We start from the raw sequence: 20,688 nt of genomic DNA, 5'->3' as shown, positions 1-20,688 counted from the left end.
ATGTATCTCCTGGCGGCATCGTTCGCTGTCTAAATAAAATAAACACCGAGGAATCGCGACTCGCCTCGGACAAACGATTTTGTAGACGTCGGTTCGACTAATTCGTTCTCTCCGCGGCCGGTGATGCTGGCAATGCCTCTTCTCGTGTTTCCGCGAACTTTACCGTTCGACGTGATGAATCGTAGAAACGCAATTTTGATCGTGGATTAGAAATTCGCCACGAAACAAGGCGGACGGAAGTAAACATGTCGACCATCGTTGGGTCATCCAATCTTTCTTTCCACGGACACCTCTTGGGAGTCTCATGGACCTCTTCCTAGGCAATGTTTTTTTAGGATAACCGTCTTAAGTATTAGTTAAATCAATATTGAAAATACTGATTTGCTCGGATCGGAGAATCCTTCCGAGACTTTCGGTTTCGATTTGAACTTTTGGTTCCAATTGGGTCTGCATCTTCACGAATTTATATTAAACTAACTTTGTTTGAAATATATTTTTAATATTAGATTTTTTCGGGGTTGATTCACCCCTGGGAGGTAAGTCGCCAGGTTGCGGATCGCGGCAGCGTTCTATCGGCATAAAAGAGTCAAGGTCGACGTAAAAAGAATCGTTCGTAAACGCGGCTGTAGCCCCCCACTAGGCCGCGAAAACGTCGACGTATCTCCACCTCCTTCTCCGCGGTCCGCCCACGCAGTTGCGTGCAGCCACCCACGCGGCACCGTTGCACGCGTAACGACCAGCGGACGACGATTCTCACGGGAAGGCGTGCGTATTCAAATTATCCGAGTCTCGTCGCATGTCACGACGTCGATCCCCTAATTACTCCCTGCTAAACAGCGTCCATGCGAGCCCGGCGATTCGACCGTCGCGAGAATAATTTCCTCCGTGGTCGGTCGCTTCGCGTACGCCACGAAGTTTATACATCTCCGAGGGAACGGATCCCTCCCTGTACAGGGTCGCATCGCGCGACGTAGCCCGAGGCTGTCTTCTCTCGCTGGGTGCCCATTTTTCACGAGTCTCCGTCTCGCTTCGTCCAGCCCCGCTGCTTCCTCGCCTTCCCTCTCGGCTCTCGCTTCCTCCTCGTCGTTTTTTCCTCTTTTAATTCCAGCTCCTCCCTTTTTCTCTTTTTAATCTCTCCCTTCGCGAGCGGCTAAGAGAACCAAACAGGGAGGTAGCCTGGCGGGACCGAGACAGCGGGATCCACGATGGAAAAGAGCGAGACGGAGGAGTTCGTCCACGGTCGCTCATTTTCTCCTCTCGTTCCTTCTATCAGGGCTCACGCACTCTCCCTCCCGCCGTCGTCGTCCCTCCCGCCGCCACCCCCCTCTCCCCCACGTTCGATCCAGAGTCCGTCTCCGTAGCCGCTACGGCAGCAGCAGCAGCAGCATCAGAAGCAGCAACGGCAGCTTCGTTCTTCCTCGGCCGTTTGCGTCTATATACTCTCTTGCGCCTCGATGCAACGGGGAATCAATAGCACGCACGTGTGTACCTATATATCGGTGCACGGCAGGAGCTTCTTCGTCTTCCTTTTCGGTCATCCTCGGCGTCCCCTGGCTCCTGCCTCTCTTCCACGGGGGTGTCGTTTCTTTTTTCCGTGACCGAAGAGCCTCATAGAATCTTCCTCTTCCCCTCCTCTGCTGTACCGTCCCCGATAAAAAGCTCGATAAGAACTATCCGAGAGAAGTAAGGGGCGGGGGAGGGGGGACCCGGTGGACGAACAAAGAGAAGTCGAAGTGAAAGTCCGAGCGATATTCGGGAGGATCGATAAACCTGGTGGTACCCACGCCGTCACACGTGGCTCCGTTTCCGTTCGCCTTTCGGTATTCGTCGGGACATCGCCGCGATATCTGGATATCCTTCTCAAGGTGGGAACGTTCCGGGGGGATAAAACGAGAGCTCTGGGGTTGGAGGGAAGGGAGAATTACGATAATCCACGTACACGGTTCTGCGTCCTCCTTCTCCGCGGCATTCAGCGGCCCGGGGTATCCTTCTCAAGGTAGCGAGAGACGGAAAAGGAGAAAGCTCGGGCAGATCGATCGCGACGGAGAAGGACGCCGAGAGGCCGATAATGGACTCGTGTGCGTGTTCCCTGGCGTCTTCGTTCCTCCCGCGGGCCAGGTATCCCTCTCAAGGTAGCGAGGGGAGCAACGAAGATGACCAAGGCAGAGAGAGACGCTGCCGGAGACACGATAATGCCGGGTGGCCGAGAGCCCCGGCTGCCTGGCCGCCTCGTCGATGACTCGATGCTCTGTTTGTATCCGTGCAGGTCGTCGTAAGAGACTAGCTCGATCCTCGTCCGGCGAACGGACACGTAGGTTCGCCTGGTCCTTGTTCGGCGTTGGCTACCTGCGCGCCGTCTAGCCTGTCTCCCTCCTCTCTCTTCCCTTTCGCCGGGTCGCGTCCTTCTTTCGGGACTCCTCGTCTCACCTGTGCGCGACAAAGATAAACCTGAACGAGGAAGAAAGAACGGAGTCCCTCTCGCCACCTCTCCGCGCCAAGGTGTACCGCTGGATTCCCGAGCGGAGTGGGAGTACGGCGAGACAGCGCTACAGGTAGACCGCGAGACGGAGCGGAACGGAAAACGGAGGCGATAGACGGAGAACGAAGGCATCGGAGGAGGAAGGTGGATCAACGGAGAAAGAGCCTAAATGGGGAGGTGTCATAGGGTGGCCAGGTAAGCGAAGGAAGAAAGATAGGTGAAGCGAGACGGAGAGAGGAGATTCGGGAGCGCGGGAGGCAGACGAAGAGGGAAGGAACGCGGTACGCGGAACGGAGAGAGAGCAGAGTATAGCGTGTGTGTTGGAGGAGAGAAGAGAGGGGGGTTCGAGACACGGAGCCGAGAGCGGGATGCTGGGAGGCGGCGGCGACGGCGGCCATGTTGCCGTATCCCGAGAGAAGAGAGAACGATCCGAGAGAGCACCGTGAGGCTGCTTCGTTTGTTGCTTGCAGCGGCTGCCCAAACTTTGGGCGGTTTAATTCTACCTGTTGGGCCGCACAGTTCGGGGTAGTGCATCGTTCCACCCTCGTCTACGCGTTACGCGTTACGGGGGCCATTATCGTCGGGTGTATATCGCGGTGTCGCAACGTCGTCGCGTTCGCCGGAGCACCGCTCTCCTCGCGTTCGATTCATCGGCGACGATGTCGTCGTGCCCGTCGTTCCCGTCGTCGTTGTCCTTGTCGTCGTCGTTGTCGTTGCGGTCGTCGTTCTCGCCGCGGTGCGCGCGACCGTGCGCGTGTTGTGCCTGAAAGCCGGTGTATACCAGTGTGAATATCGCGGACAAGACGATCCGGTTTTGGAGGAAAACCGTTCACGGGGGAGAGCCAGCTCCTCGTGACACCGCCGCGTCGAAGAGGGGTGTGTGCACGCGCGACACAGAACGACAGGTCACGGGCGAGCGGACCCGTAGCTGACGGACCGGAAACGAGGATAATGAGGTGCGCGGAGTGAAATTCGTGTGTTGCCACGGTGTCGTCGATCCGGACAGCCCCGTGTACGCGCGTCACGGGGAACAGGGTGATATCTGGCTCGACCGGAGGAGGCCTCCATATCCCAGACACCGAAACCGCAGAATACGCGCTCCTGGACGCCTCGGTCCGCGGTCGAAGGTGGTGACACTATCATCCGTTGAGATGTGATCCGGAACACAGGAGGGACGCTTAGTAGTTTGTAGTTGCCCCCCCTCCCTCCTCTTCAGCCCCCTCGCACACCACCACCCCACCAACACCCCCGACCTACCGCCTAACCACCTTCTTCCACTCTTGCCGCGCGCACACACAGACAACGGACAGAGCGCGCGCGCGCGCGCGACCATCCACTTTGCCGGCGCAGCGACCACCGAAGTCCGGAGGACTAAGGCGCGGATGCGCCGCAGATTTCTTCTACGCCAGCGATATCCCGTCTACTCCGTTTTCTGTAACGCGAAACCCCAAGAAGTGAGTATCTCTTACCAGTCGATTTTCGTTTTCGCGTTGCATCGCCGCGCGGAGGCTACCTGCGCGGTGACGCACAGGTGACGCGCCGGGTCACCTGCCCGGTAAACACGACGCTTCGACCATCTACGCGTACATTCTCGAGCTTTATTATTTTTGGAATTCACCGCGAAACCGAAGAATATGGTCGCATACGCGATGGAAGATGAGTCGACTCGAGCCATAGACTCGATGTTTACCATTTTGTTTGAGTACGAAGGGATCGTCGAAGAATCAGTTGCAATCTTTATCATTTTGCGATTCTCTAGTTGATTTGAAACTTACTTTTCTTCGAGTATAGAAGAATATCAGTAGCTAGAACCATTTCATTTGAATCTGATCGATATGATACAACGGAAGATGTTGTTGATGAGTCTCTCCGTTGAAATAATCCATAGATTCGATCTTCGCCATATTGTATGAATACAAAGGTTATTAAAAACAAACAGAATGCAATGGTGACTTAGAGGAATTGGTTCCCTGGAATTCTTAAGTCGGCTTGGAATGTGTCAATATTTACCATTCTGTCTGAATCCAAACAAACCCTCCTAGGGTTAAACAGAAATTTTCTGCAGTCGAATCAAACTGTGATTCAATCTGTGTCGTTTTGTCTAAATTTGGATTCTCGAATCTGTATAGATCCAGATGAATCCAATTATAGAGACAATCTTTACTATGTTACCCGATTCTGATGGAACATAATTATCAAAGAACAAAACGGAGATTCAGGCCCATTAGTTAGTTTCTTAGAATTCTCGAGATGATTTGAGACGTCCTTGATGTTTACCATTTCGTCGAAACAATCTTTGGACACAATTTTTACCATTTTTCTTTGAATTGTGACTATAGAAACATCTTGGCGACGAATAGAATGCAATTCATACTCGTATGGATTAACCATCTCTTGGGATTCTCGAGTCGACTCGAAACGTGGCCTCGAATACCATTTCTTTCGAATTAAGAATAACACGATGATTGGACCATCTTTGCAACGCACGCATCGTATCGTGATATTCTTGAAACGATTCGAAACGAACCATCGATCAATGCCATTTTATCTGAATTTGATTCAACATAATTACCGAAGACCAATGGAAAGGAATCGAGGATTACGCGTATTAATCGGCTACTGGAATCTTCGAGTCGACTTGGAACGTCCTTAATCTTCACATTATATCTGAGTCCGATGGATTGCAATTATGGAAAACGAACATGCAGTCGAGGTTCCCGCGGATTAGTTAGCCTATGCAATTTTCCCGCTTGCGGTGTCCTCAATCTTCGTCATTTTATTCCAATCCAACGAAATACGATTATTCGACGATACTCGCTGTCGATTTCGATGATTTTTAAAAACTTTTTCCTGTGAAAAATTGCATCTCGACTTTAGCTACAGAAACATTCAGTTATAAATATAATGCAGCAGCTGGCAACCAGTGTACTTTCAGTACGCATACTTACAATAAAGTTTGATTTTTAAGACCACCCGTAGTACGTAGGTGTTTACAACTGTGTTTATAGTAATAGTATAGTAAACTCCTGCGAGCGTGGACGTACAGAATACATTAGAATAGTAGCCATAGTTTATTGTTTGCATCCCGGGAGCTAAACTCGACTTGCAATATTTCCAAAGGGAAAAGTTGTTCGGAACATCGTGGTTTGTAACGCATATTTAAAAGTCATCGATATCAACGGGCGAGCCTCGCGTCAAACGGATCGCGATCGAGGGTTCCTGTCTATTGCTCGCCTCCTGGAGTCTTCGATCTCTGAAATCGAATACTCCCGAGTCGAATAAACAACGCGACACCGTATTCCGCCAGACTGTCGCGCGTTCGCGTCTAAATCGGCGCTGATTAGCATACATGCGTCGCGTTCGAAGTGAATGGAAGCCCCGCGAGTATAATTGGCCCAGGTTTATGATCCCCCTTAATGGAGCGCGTCGCCCCGAACGCGTTCCCCGGTTTTATGTAACGTCGAGGAACGACAGGCATTCGGAGAACATTCTCGAACGGTCCGCGTAGCCGATACACCGTCTGTCCCCGTTCCTCCTCCTCCTCTCTCTCTTTCCTCTTAGCGGCAGAGAGTCGCGCTAATCGCTCTGCCCACGTAGCCACGGCCAGAGGATCTTTCCCACAACCGAAACTCGCCACTGATTCTCACTCCCGAAACACTGAGCGGAGGACACCGCCTCCATAAAGCTCGGAACTCTCAGGTAGCAAAAGATCCTCCGGGTCGAACGGGACGACTCGTCGTCCCGACGTTTCTCACAACCGATCCGTCGATAGTCACTGTCCGAACCACTCTAAACGATCACAAAACGGCGATCAGGCCCGCCACTAGACACCTGCCGGCCGACATGCTCGTCGAGGAATATTCGGCGATCATTCGAATCTTCCTCTTCGGCAGACTGGCCGAGAGAGTCCTCCGTCTCCAGAGGCATCGTCCACTGACGCGAGGCGAGGGAGTACAGGTACTTGAAATACAAACGGACCCACGGAGGTGGGTCCAATCTGATGCAGGGTTCCCTTTGAGAATCAGGTTAGACCGGCCGAACCTGCTCCTCTGGCTTCTCGTCTCCGGTCCGCGGTTGTATACCGGCCTCGTGTACCTACTCCTTCTCTCCAGTCGCCCCAATCTCCTTCTTCCGCGTAGTAGGTAGGCACCTACCTACCTACTTCCCGCCACCCTGTTCGGCTTCTCTCTTCTCCCCGTGTGGCCGGGTCCGGTTCGTCTTGTTCTTCCTCGCGATCCACGGAGAAGGCCTCCGGACTTCTCCCCCGAGCCCACGCGTGTTGCGGAAAACGCGACGGAAACCACGCCGGGACCGTCCGGCGCACGCGACCGTTCCTCCGTGTCTCGTGCACGGCTTCCTCGTTGCGTCTATTATTACACCTGTCTATCCGTCAGCCGGTAGCTCCGTCGGTTGAATTCCAGTTTTACGCGTCTCGCCCTCCCTCGACCTCCAGTCCACGCCGTAGTAGGAGGAGATGAACGAGTCGGGAGAAGAGTGGAACCCAACTGGTTTTCGCTAACTATCCACCTGGACGACCCGAAGACGTAGAATTCGTGGTGTCCGACTGGTTTCGGCCACGGATTCCTGGCCAGCCACGTGATAACTGAATCAACCTGGAGTCGAACCTGCTATTCTGGCTCCGCCGGGCGTCCTCCCGATCCGCGAGACACCGGCAACCGCCCCTACCCCACGATGGCCTTCCTGATTCCGTTTGGCGATCTCGTTCTTCCGGGACGTCAACCTGAATCGCAAAAATGCGGCTCCCGCGAGCTTCCTGTTTCGGCCGACTTCTTCTTCCTCCTCGATCCGCCGCGCCTCGCTGTCCGGTTCAACGGCTTCCTCCCTTGCGGCGTTTAGGCGTACGCGTGTCTCCTTGTTTCGCCGGCTTTTCACTCTCGCTCGCCTGTCCGTTCTGTCTTCGACGCCGGTTTATTACCACCTGTCTATCAGAGCCGCGACCGCGAAACCGTTTCCAGTTTGACGTGCTTGTCCGCTTGAAATGAATGGAACGACCAGCTGGTCCCCAACGATCCGCGCCGTTGCGTCATCGAACCGCGCGAAGCCACCGAGATTCCTCTTTCCGGCTTGCTTGTCGCGCTTGGATCTCTCCGGAGACCTAACGCTGCTTATGGTCTTCGCGACGATAGCCATTGCTACGGGGGAATTCGTATTTATCGGTTATTTCAAACAAATTTTATAGCCTGTGTCAACTTTTTGCGGTTGCAATAGCTTTGGGCAAACGCTGGATGCCTTTAATCCTTTCGTTTTGCATCGAAGAGTCTGCGTTCCATTTTTTGTCTGTAGCCCCATCGATGAGAAATACTATATTGACGAATACGGTGATTCATCAAAAATACAACATTCTTCTATTTGTGGGCCTTGCGTTCTTATATAAGGTTAAAGTATCAAACAGATTTCAAAGTCATTTTTTTGTGCATAAGCTTCTACTTGACTGTTCGACCTTCGACGACCCTGGTTCGTAGAGTATAAAACTGGCAAAAAGAAATTATTATTTATCATTCACTTTCACGCACGAAAGACTTCACTGATTTCGATAACCTTGAAGTACGTCAGAGGGGGAGGATCACTGGGGTATTCGAGGTTCGAGTTACACCAAGTTCTCGAGTTACTCAGTCTCGAGTCAGGTAGGATGTATAGACATCCAGTTGTTCCCCCATTTACGTCCTCGAACAGAATTTGTGGATGTAAATATTTTTCTTGTTTCATCTCCTTTGGAATATCTCTGGAATACATTGCTTGTTCAGAGTTAATAAATTTGGTTTAAAGGAAGAAGTGCAATTATGTATGATACGTTGACCTTCGAGTGACCTTCAACGCGAAAACTTCCGCGTAAAAATAGGAAATGTCAACCACCCATTCTAACGCTATCTCGTTCCAAGCCTGCCTCTTGTTTGCGAACACAATTAGCAGAAACAGTGCTAATGTCTAGCGACATTTGACGGTAGAGCGATAGTTGAATCCTCGGACTACGGACTGTCGCGATACTCGAAACCGACCAATGATAAAATTACTTCCGTGTTTACTTTAGTAGGAAGTCGTTCGTCGGATTTTTGCACTATCTTCGACCATAATATAAATATACTAATACAATTATTTATAATTTCCTGAAGGGAGCCATATTATATTGTATCCTACTGTATGCGTTATTAAAAATAGATTCGTTAGGTTATTGGAGCGTTATGGATCGTTTTCGTTTGCTTCGCAGGTCCTCCACTGCTCCTCTTCTTCCCTTAACGACGTGCCATACAATGCTCAGCAGCCTGTGATACGCTACCCCAATTGCCTAGAATCTTTCGCGTAGACGTAGTCGAGAGTTAGTCCGACCAGATAGGGACCCTGGACGAGATCGTCGGGAGGACGAGGAAGAAGGGGTGCGATATTGAGACAACAAGGATCCTACAAGGACGTCACGATACGACGAGGAAAGAGAACCGGAAGACAGCGCGGGAGAATGTCGACTTGCACCGACGAGGCCGACAACGCACCCCTGCACATGCAGGAGGCCCTGTCACCGGTTAGTCAACCTTTTTCATTTCAGTACGCTTCAGAATTTTGTGTGGCAAATCATGCAACTTTAGACGAATGTCTAGTACTTTGTTACCATCTTAATAGAGTACGTTCCTAAAGTTTGGTTGCTTATTTTAGTGGAAAGAAATGAAGATCTTTCCGTGTGGTTTGTCGAGATCAAAATTCCACCGAGAGCTTGGTCAAATATTTGAGCCACCAATCGCCTCGGAAGTCACGACACTTTCCTCGAATATTCTCGCGACCGTTTGCAGAAGTGTCATTCACCTCGTGACGCACGAATTAGCGACTCCTCGGGCACGGTGCTTGTCGAGACGAGCGAATTTTCGGGACAAAAGCGTGACGTGCGCGAACGCCAAGTCGAAAATCGAAACGGAGAACGAACGCGAACGGATCGGGCGCGAATGAGCCGTGGGCAGCGTCGATGGAAAAATAGAAAGAAAAGAAAACGTGGAAAGAACGTATCTTTGTTCTTCGACTGCTTTTCGCTCGCGGGCCGAAAGATTGACAGCCGATCCTCGATCTTTCGGGCCGCGCAGACTCGTCCATCACTCGGTCCTTGGCGTCTCAGGGTCGTTCCAGAAGTTCCACGCCCGGAACAACGCAACTGGCAATAATCTTACGGGTCCGCCATTCTCGTTATTTCGCGCAACGGGTGGTACCCTGCCGCGGGTAGAGGCGGGCGAAAGAAAGAGAAACGGAGGAAGGTCAACCGATGACCCGCGCGAAACGCCGCGGCCGTGAAGTATGATTGCATTCCCCGAATTGTCGAAATCGAAGGGGGCGTGGACGCGTAAGTCCTCCGCGTCGTTAATCACGTTAATCAAAAGCTCCAACGATCGGAATTTATTAGATCGTTGCCCACGTAACGAGAAAATAAACGTAACAGAATAAAGAAATACATACCGAATATGAAATAAACAATTTCGTAGACCAGTGGTTTCGAAACTTCGAGCAGGCAAAATCGTACGAGAAATATAGAAAATAAATAAAATGCAAGAGAATATGAGAAATTCTAGGTTGAAAGGAGGAAATTATCCAGCATCCGTGCACGATACTTTCGTAAATTCACGGCGGGGTTTGATGCCTCGGCAGCCCTAAACGAATTCCAATACTTTATCGCCCGGGGTGATATATATATCCTTCCCGAACGGCCACTCCTGGGCCCGGAGAAGCCTGAAAAGATTTTTACTGTCACTCGGCCGCAGGTTTTTAACCTCACAATGGTATACCTGTCGCTGAAAAGTGAAACTCCGCCGGACGAAAGCCCGTTATTTGCGTGGCCCTGCTCCACAATGAGGAGTCCGAAGCGCATAAGCGGTTCCCCTAAGAATCTTACGGGGGCCCCGGCGTTACAGCCAAATCCCCGTGGAATTATTACAGTCGATTTCGCTGCCAGCCACCGCGCCATCCTTCCCAAACGATGATATAATTTATGATAATACGATGGCTTTTACGTCGTTGCGTACGCGGCGTCGACCCACCCCTCCGGTTTGTCTTTATTACGAGCTGCGAGTCCGATGGCCTGTAATTCACCTTTTGGAATTTTCAAGCACCGTTCGCTCGACCGTACAGGAAATCGATCGTTTCGTGGAAACTTTTATTCCACGCGTTTCTTTTTTACCCCAGGCTCGTTACTCCTTTTAAGGCTTCTCTCGCGATGCCTGCGAAGACTTTTGCTAATTTCTAGTCGAATCGCTGTTAAATTGCTCGTTCGAGAAGATCGTATCATTCAGGAATTTCTCTCATATCGCAGATTATGCACTCTCAATATTGTATATCTAGTCCACGAATCAACAGCTACGATAAAATGTTTGCAAACTTCAGATCTAATGAAGTTTAATCGTACAAACGATGTTTGTGACTGCAATTTAAAATAATAATAGTCAAGAAATTCCGTTCTTGATGCTCTGAGGAGCGCGCGATTCTTAGAGCTATCTAGTGGATGGAATTTTCGAAGTACGAGATGTTTGTTCGTTGCGGAGGATCGAGGTAACGGCTGAATTTTCCATCCGACGAGAATCCCCATCGAACGCTGGCATTCTTTCGTTCGCGAGAAGCGAACGGTACGTTCTCAACCGTCCATTCGTTCCAGCCCAGCCACTCTTGAGCCTCGCACGCGGGGCGAAGAAGAAGAAGAAGAAGACAATTTTGCCGCGTACGATGACTCGCCGGATTTCGCGTATCCTATACTCCGCACGGTGGGAAGGCTCGGTCGGCGATCGTGCTATTCATTATCGAAGTAACCAGCGAAGATTACCTAATAGAATCGAGTCGACTTCCAACTTTGCGACGCGAGATTTTCGGCCCTTTCGTCCGCCATCGGGCTCACTCACGCTACCTCGACAATTCTTTCTCTTTGAAATAAACTCCGAATTATTATTTCGAAACGTTGTCCTTCCAAACAAGTTTAATCGATCCAGAAGAAATTTTTCAACAGAATTGTTTCACTTTTGATAATTAACGTTTTTAGCGTTTTTGCGCACCGTGTTGGAGTATGTAAAACGTGTTTAACCAACCGTGTAAAATGAGCTCGAGGCGTACGTATATGTTTTGAAATATTTTTGTGTCCGTATAATTATGTTTTTAAAAATAAAAACAAGAAAAGTTACCGCTAATGTTAATGTAAATGTTGCAATTGATTAATGCAAAGAGTTAAGCCGTTCGAGAATCGTGCTATTACTCAAGTCGATGGCTTGCAGGGTTAGTCCACTCTTACTCTCAAGGTCTCGTTTATCGCAAGCGTTATAAAGATACATTGCAAGTTCGAAGCACCTATTACCAGTGACCACCATGACAGTCAACGCGTCGAGGCATATTTTATTAATGATTTAGAACCATAAGGCGGTGATTGTTTCTCGAAGTTTTATAGTTCAACGGATTTGAAGCGGCAAAAGGGAGTTGCTATTGATTAAAACGCGCGGTTTACGAAACCAATGAAAGTGATGATCGCTTGAAAGGATTAGAAGAGAAGGTTATTACTTTTTCCCTAGGAAAAAGCGTTCTCTTAACCGTTCTGAGTAGTGTATAATGGGAACGGAATAATGGTAGCAAGAAACGCAGCGAGAGCTGTTTGGAGATATCAATCAAAGATAATGGCGGCGGAGAGATTTTTGTCCGTTACGTTCGCCGCGGTAGCGAACGCAACGCGGGGATATTGTAAAAAAATGATTTATTGCTCTGTACACATCGGTTGGATTCTCAGGACACGTGATAATTATATGAATAATATCGCAATGCACGAGTGTCAACAATATTGCTTGTTTCTTGCTACACGAATTGTGATTGATGACGGTTAAGTAATAATAAACGTTCAACGAATGGCCACGGATGACCGTTGCGATCTTCGGAAATTTCGAGACGGTCATTTTTGCCGGACCTCTTGAAAATTTCCTGGACAATGTCCCACTTCGAGTCCAACCACTCCGGAGTTTCGAGCACAAGTTAAGTGTTTCAGAACTCGAAGGTCTCAGGCTTCTAAAATTTCGTAATTTCATAATCAGACTTCGTTAGCTTTCGAATCCTGAAAGCTGCGCAGATCGGTGCCAGTAAACGAAGAGTACGAGTAAAGTGCAAGTGAAATGCCAAGTGCGTTTAGAAAAAAGAGAAATAATCGACGGAGATATAATGATACGATCGTCAACAACCGTAAACGTTGCGAGCAATTCCATGTACCTCGCTGAGTCCCCGGGCATATTCGTGATGTCCGATAAAGAAAAAAAGGTATCGCGAACAATCACATGGGTATTTTCATGATTACCGGCGACTCGAAATAGCGACAGGAAGTCACGGAGCGTAAACGCATGGATATAACTAATAACAGTAATTTATCATAGGTGTGCCACTTTCATTATACAAGGAACCTTTTTAATAACATCGGCGAAATTTCGTTCGCAGCGCGTGCATTATACGCTCGTACGACATTTTATGCAAATCGTCAAACGGTTAAAAACAACTTTACAACCAATGGAAATACGGTTCACCATAATGCTAATCTGTTTTGCAATAGAAGTTTCGATTCGGAGCACTTAAATAAAAAGGTTGATCGTTTCATAAAAATAACAATAGCTGCAAAAATTCATAAAAGGACGTTTGGAAGAGGAGTCGATCGATCCATTGAAATCGACGCGCGCCGCGCGGGTTCGGTTTCGAACAGATCGGAAGCGAATGCCGCGGATTCTGCTCGCAGGCTAGGCCCCCGGTACTGTTTACACGCAAGAACTGGCTGATAATAACAGTTAATTGGCCTGCTGGCCTGCGCCCCGTGAGAGACTATTCCAGGTCGGACGGCAGCCACCAGACGTGTCTGTCGGTCGAACGGGGCCGACTCCGCGAACGGATACAAGACCGCTGCTCGTCCCCGTCGTTTCTTCAACGCACGAGCACGCCTATGCGCGCGATTATTGCCGATCACGTCGTTGGAATACGCAGCTGCGCGCTCAAAGATACGCGGAATCGTTAAGGGCCTTTCTTTCGTTTCTCTACAAGACCAGTGTTCCTCGGTGTACGTCTCGCAACCTAGCCACGCCGTTGACCGTTCATTGTTGCGTACATCCACCCCTCCCCCCACCGCGTCGAAGGCTTCCCCTCTCGTCCACAGCGCCGGTACACGATCGCCGTGAGTTTTTGCGATCCTTAGTTGAATCCTTGTTATATCGGCCGAGCGTAGCTGGCCATCTCGCCGAGGCAGGGGAACACCTGTCGCCATTTCTGTTATTGCGGCTGCGCGGCGGTAATTTCTTTCCGCGCTGCTCCCGTATGGAGCTTCGTTTCACCCTCCTTCTTCGTCCGTTTCTTTTCTTCGCGGATACGAGCTTCATTGTACTCGAATTTTTTGCCCGGAATTCCTTATTATTTTATCCCCGGTCGCTTCGTGCGCGAGCCGTAACCAGAAGGTAAGTCCCGATTGATCGTTGGATAACGTTAGCAATTTATCGATGGTAGCATCGAGACGGACGATTATTTCACTTTGAAATAAGCGTAACAACTTGGAAACCGCATTTCCTAACCATTTCCATTGCTTTCTAAAATCTACGTTTTGCGAGATAAACTCTGGGAAGTAATAACTCGTGCGAAAAGAAATCGAAAAGTCATTTACCATTTCAAAATCGGAGGTTTCGTTTTCAAGATATAAGGGGTTAAAGTTTACTGATATCACTCCCACACCCGCCATTGATATTTTCAGTCAGCTGATCGTGCGGCGCATGCGCATACTTAAGCCCGAGAAACTAGCGTCCGTTCTCGTGTATAGAAACTTTAAATGCTTACATCTTGGAAATGGTGCTTCAGATTGCAAAATGGCAAAGGACTTTTCCATTTGTCTTCGCAGGAGGAATTTTGTGATATTCTCCATCGTCTTAAAACATTGTGTTCAGATCTAATAAAAAGTTTCCACTCAATTTTGTTCCTACCCGCCTTTCGACAGTATTTCGAACGAAAACAAAGTTGCGCAAAGCCACCAATTTAATCTTGTCATCTAGCCGTCGCGCATAAGCGATTCGAAATCAATTACAGAGTAGAAAAGAGGAGGAGGAAGAGGACTGTCCACGAACCGTGCCGCTAAAAACGCTATTGCGCCGCCCGAGTTACATAATCGTTCACCTTGACAGCGATATTAGATTGAATCTATGGTACAACGCCGTCGTTGAACGAGCCGTGTACACGTTATTTCATAAATCCCGAGATAACATTCTCCAGGAGCACTACGAAATCGTGAAATATGTATTCGTGCGTGGAGTATATAACGAACCGCGCTGGTCTACTCCCTCCCTCCTCTTTCTCTCTCACTCTCCCTCTTCTTCCTGTCGTTGTCAACCACGTGTGTAAAACGTCGTAAAAACGTAATGGATTCAGTCCCTGGGTCCCGTGAGTCAACGTGTTGCCTCGGTACCGCCGCATCGAAGATCGCGATAAATTTCCCCCGACCGAGCGGCGTACGATTAGATTTCGAATGAAGTCGGTACACGACCGCCATGCTTCGACCGGAGGAGTACTTAACGTCGTGTCGCGACCGCGGGAGGCTTCGTAATCGGGCTGATTAATGCCTGTTAAGGAGAGACTTCTGGCATCGAAAACGCCGTTCAACGTTACGCCCGGTAGCCGCAGTGCCCCGAGAAACTATTCGAATTAAACGTTTCACCCTCAACGTATCAAAACAGGGCCTCTCGGGGACTTAAAAGGTACGCAACAGTCGTGATTTTTCCATTATTTCAAATAGAGTCCCAAACAAACGATAAACGCGATTGTTCTCGATTCTTTTACACGAACCGCTGTCGTAATTATCACCACGCGTTAAGAAGGGGTTGAAATAACGCAATGCAGAAGCTCGTACGCGGACTCTAATTATATCTTCCAATAGCAGGAATGCGCGAAACGGTCCCAAATTAATTGCCACGCCATTTGCGCCATTATTTTCCCCAGCCGAAAGAAAAGAAAACCGTAAAGTGGATGTAACGAAGCAAGAACTTAAGTACAGAAAGTCGCCGACGTCTCGTGAATAAGTATGTCGCATTTCTCTAACGACGTCGTTTGGAATTTCCCACGTGCCGCTGGATTACGACGCTTTCCAAGCGGAATGAAGCTGAATTATCGCGGACTTCTCCTTTTGCCCGGCCATTCTTTCGAACGTCGATCCCTTCGACCGAGAAACACGCGGCGCCATTTACAGCGAACGTAAAAAGCAATCGCGCAAACACAAATTTCGAATAAAGCCGTGCGCGGCTTTAATTAACGTTACATTTACATGGCATAAATAACGCGTGTTCTTCGATATTTGCGCGAGAAACCGCATACCGAAGCGAATCACGCAACCACATCACACTTGTGTAATATCCAAATAATCTGCGAAAGCATTTTCAGTAATGGAATCCCTATTCGAAGAACTTTCATTTGGAGGAACAAATTTTAATAAGTTCTTTATATTCGTCGTTACCTATCTCGGTGACGAATTAAATAATAATAGTTATTATACCTGGTAAGATAAGCGTATAGATCCAAGTATGACTGAAATTGGAACTTGTGCGAATACGCTCGCTCGTTCGCGCGTGATTTTTAGTTTATTTTCCCCGCACAGATTACTTCACCTGTTCGTAACAGCTGGTAACGTGAATGGAGGAAACGCGCGATCCGCGAATTTTTGCAAGCGCCGTTTCGTCGTGGACTTTCAAATCCCTCGCAGCGATTAAATAAGCCCTCGGAAGACGGATCGTCAGCGTCTCGGAAATGAAAGTCCTTCCTGAATTTCGTGACGAAAAAGGATCACTTACGAAGGCGCGAGCCGATAGAAAGTCAATTGGAAGGTGGCACGGCACGTTCGTTGGTGATCCTTTGATCTTTGCTCGGATTAGAAGTATACTTCGCCTCGACGCGTTTACAGGTGGCCCGGGGATTAATTATTGCCGCGCCGTAGTTATTAACGTGATTTTTACTGCATTCGAAAACGAGCGCGTTACAACACAAACATCCATGGGTGTCGTAAATCGTGGCAATCGTCGAGAGCGATTAATAAAATTCGAGTTTCGCGTAAAAACGAAATAAATTATCCGCGAACACGCTTGCCAGAGGCGTGGAGTTGATGGAAAAGTTCCAAGAAATAATTTGGACAATTTACTACGCGCTAATCTGGTTCGCGACAACTTTTTTAAACCTTCCACGTTTATTTGTACGTGTCACGAGAAGCCAGGTGTTCCTTTCGCGAAGAAATATTCATTGTAAGACTCGTTACGTCTTTACTACGTGAATTGGAAAACTTGCGGAGCCTGCGTGTTGAAGTTCGATTGATCGAAGACTTCCTCGACGCACGTTGAGTGTTTCGTAATCCGTTAATTACGTAAGTCCGTGACCTAAAGTCGATCTTTCCGATAGCCACGAATCTGAGACTTTCACGGGACGCTGGACGTCTTCCTACTGTCGTCGGTCGACAAAGAGCATTGAAAAGTTATTCAGAGAACGGTGCCCTATTATTAAATCCACCATCGGCTTCAATCAACCTGCAGTTCACCGCGAGATCTACCCTCGTCAACCGTCCTCCCAAAGAATCGCGACTCGGGCGTTGAATAACCCACCCTCGACGCCCGCATTCAGCCTCTACCGGCCTCTTGTTCCCGACCGCGTCCTTGAACTCGACCACCGTGCGCTCTTTAACCCCTCTTTTGACCGAAATATCGCCGCGGCGGGAACAATTCCGCAGTTAGCGATGGAAAATTTGTGAAATTTTATTCCACCATGTCCGAGAAGCGGCGAAGATCCAATTACGTTGCAGAAATTCCCACATAAATTAAAGACGACGCGGGTTGTAGCCCCTAAAATGGTTTAAAATTTAAATTTCTTAGTATTGTATTTGTTCCAAACCACGTGCCTTCGAAATGTACAAGTGTGATCCTTAATTTCATGTTTGTGTGTATGTGGTTTATTACTGGAGAGAAAATCGTGGAAAGAAAAACCAAGAAATAGCGAGAGAAAGTAAAATAAAAATTGGCACACAGAGCTGTAGATTAATCGAGTAGTTTAACCAGTAATTATCGCTTGCTAAATAAGTAAATATGAATGATATTATAGATTTCAACTTTTTTTAAATGTCTGTAGTATCTCTGAATCTCTGGAGTAGCTCTCCTCGCGTTCGCAGGCGGATGAACGTCGGCAAAAACAAAAGCCTAACGTTTAGCAAAAACCAAACACCATAATTGAAACTTGTTATCCTGTCTAGGTTCTTTGAATATTCCACAGTGCACGGCTCTACTTAGTTGCTTGGATAGCTATACGTCTGCGAGCGGTTAAATGTAAATAAAAAACAGAGATCCAACAACTAACGAAGACCTAGCGTCGTTATTGCAGCTCGTTATCATTTAACCCTGCGGTACTATACGTATTCTCGTTAACAGCGTACCGGGCAAACGCATATACCATCCATAAAACTATGCAAAAGTAGAGTTTAAATGTTCGAGAAAATCATTTTATTATCATGGATCTATTATTATGGCCTAGGCACTGAATAACAGTAATTGTTTTCTACTACACCGATTATTGACAAAGCACATTGACAGATGCTTTATGGGAATTGCAATTAAATTAAATTAAATTGAAACTACTTCTAGAATATAAGGAAGGAATACTATTAGGGAATAGAAAAGAGGCAAAAGAGAGATTTATGCGTCCTTATTTTGAAGAATTCTACATACAAAAATATTATTTATATTGGTCCTTTCAGACTATTTAAATATTTGGATGGAACATCCTGTACATTATCAACCAAAAATATAGTACCGATTATTTTGTACTTGCAACGCAGTGATGACGAACATTAATTCTCTGGTAATTAACATTCGTCTGCATGGAACTATTTAATAAGTGGTGTATGATGACCACTTACTGTCATAATAGATATACGCTTCATTCAACAACAGCAACGCAATAATAAACGTCTCCTTAATGACCTAACCGTTAGCCTACCGTCTCTAGTACGTGTCAAATAATTTCTCACCATGCTGCTTAATAACATTCAAAACAATACACTGTTGCATTTTAAGTACAATATTTAGATCTGCAAAATTGCCAGTTTAATTAGTATAAATTACCAGTAAAATTATTTAACAGAATTTTAACCGGATATAAAGACAAGAACGAAACTAAAATTGAAAATAAAATAGAACGATTTTATCAGCGATTGTAACGTATAAATCCTCGACGCTAGGATCCATCGGATTACCCTTGTTTGGTTTCGGGTATCGTCGGTCGTAGTCGGTGTACAGCGACGGTGCCAGGCCTCTACCTGAGCTCGCAGCTTTCCCTAAATCTAGAACCTTTCTGTCTTAGGTGCAGGAGGGCCCAGTGTCTCCGGCGTCCTCCTCCCTGAGCAATCAGAATCAAAACGATAGCGAGCAGCAGGTGCTGCTCGCTACGATGCAACCAGTGAACGTACTGGACCTGCACGAGCCAGCGACGGTGCACTCGCTCCATTCCAAGTACCACCATCATCATCACCGCCACCATCACCACCATCACCATCATCATCATCAGTCACAGCACATTCAAGACCCGGACGACGTGCAGCAGCGTTCGGCCGACGACACCGACGGCAGGGTGACGCCAGGCGGCGAGCAAAACTCAGGCAACCCGACGCTAGGCGTCGGCGAGCACAAGATGATCGATCTCATTTACAACGACGGCCAGAAGACCGTCATGTACACCCACGACAAGGAGATCATCTACGAGAACGAGGCGGATCGCGTCCAGGTGGTCGAGTACCCGCCACCGCCACCTTCGCCGCCATCTCCGTCGCCACCGTCCAACGTTTCCAGATCGGGGTTGCTGCCGCCCACCTGCGTCACCCCCAGGTCAGCGTCCACCACGGCGTTGCACTTGCATCACTATCCGCAGCTGCAGCTTCAGCACGAGGACGACCTTCCACCCGGTGTGCGTCACGCTGTCAACGCCACTGTCCCGAATTGCGGAGCTGCGACCACCACCACCACGGTTCTGGTCCTTTCGGAGCTGGTCGCAGCGGACCCAGCGGCTGGGGCAGCAGCCGCCCAGCAACTCACCCTCACCGCCGCCGCTGCTGCTGCATCGTTGCGTGCTGGGTAAGTCTTTAGACATTTTTCTGATCTCCGCTGAACGTTGTTTACTATTAGAAATCACGGGGTATTCGAATAACATTTGTGGTGCAATGTTCTGATGTCTGAAAAGAATTTTGAGTACCCAAAGTTGATGGGTTGAGTCGAGCAGGTTCGGAGAATATGGAGTGCTTGAATAAATTTTGTGATTTAGGGCCTGAAATATTTGGAGTCTAAGTGTGTGCGATAGGGGTGAATTCTAGATAGGGTTTGAACGTTTTCTGTGTGAATAGTGGTATTTATTAGATGGAAAATTAAAATTCTAGTGGAAACAACATAATTGTCGATGCAAGAACATTATGAAACACCCGGTACGGTTAGTAACAAACATTATACATCCGTGCTCCTTAAGATCGTAATGAAATTCGTGGCTTTACGAGTATCGGAGAACTTCTGCTCAGCGTGCAAGCAACGAGCTCGTCATCGTGGACCATCATCCGTGATCAACGACATGAACGAAAAGCCACGCGCGAAATTCCTAAGGCTAGAAACCTGTTTGTGTCAAATCGTTTCCTCTCGTCGTTTAACGATCTGCGCTTTTTTTTAAACAAACTACACATGTAATAAACACGCGAATCAAATTATACAGCGTGCAATAAATATCGACCGCAATGAAATTCGTGAGATATACAACTATGCAAACTATTTACTACACAGTACGCAAATGTATACAGATTTTTTCAAATCGTTTTGAAAAAATTATTTTCGGTTGCAGGGGTCAATTACAACTATTTTAGGTCAATAGACATATCTCCGAAATCCTACGCACTTTCGAGAAAAAAATTCGCGTAGGTGGACAAATTCTATTAATAATTTTTCACATTAATTTTGTTAATAACTTTTTAACGAAGTCTCAATCAACAAATTGGTGTACTTGATTTTAAAATCTTTCCCAGGGGTGGCCAAACACCCTGTATATTTCATAGAATTCTTCGACGGTGACCAAAATATTCCAAATATATCTTCACAAAAGTTTGACAGGGAGACCTGAATCTAATTTCATCAGCACTAAAGGAATCATTAGAACGATTTCACTAAAGTAAAATTCAAGTA

General features: G+C 47.9%; 1 protein-coding gene across 4 annotated transcripts in view; it reads left to right on the top strand.

Annotated features, from left to right (window-relative positions):
* Positions 1–2,772: 2,772 nt before the first annotated feature.
* Positions 2,773–20,688, top strand: part of Grh (grainy head) — a 144,975-nt gene continuing 127,059 nt past the window's right edge. For 2 of the 4 annotated variants that reach the window (XM_076782284.1, XM_076782286.1), the window contains exons 1-3: positions 2,774–3,933; positions 8,706–9,014; positions 18,836–19,602. In XM_076782284.1, the coding sequence (XP_076638399.1) occupies positions 8,952–9,014; positions 18,836–19,602 (830 nt within the window). In that variant the 5' untranslated portion in view covers positions 2,774–3,933; positions 8,706–8,951. Of the gene's footprint in view, positions 3,934–8,705; positions 9,015–18,835; positions 19,603–20,688 lie in introns of all 4 variants that reach the window. The other 2 variants (XM_076782285.1, XM_076782283.1) reach the window with 2 other exon arrangements.

The sequence above is a fragment of the Colletes latitarsis genome, chromosome 14 (assembly GCF_051014445.1).
Source record: "Colletes latitarsis isolate SP2378_abdomen chromosome 14, iyColLati1, whole genome shotgun sequence".
In the NCBI taxonomy this organism is placed as follows: domain Eukaryota; kingdom Metazoa; phylum Arthropoda; class Insecta; order Hymenoptera; family Colletidae; genus Colletes; species Colletes latitarsis.
Note: the sequence above shows the minus strand (reverse complement) of the source record. Positions and strands in the feature narration are given on the sequence as shown.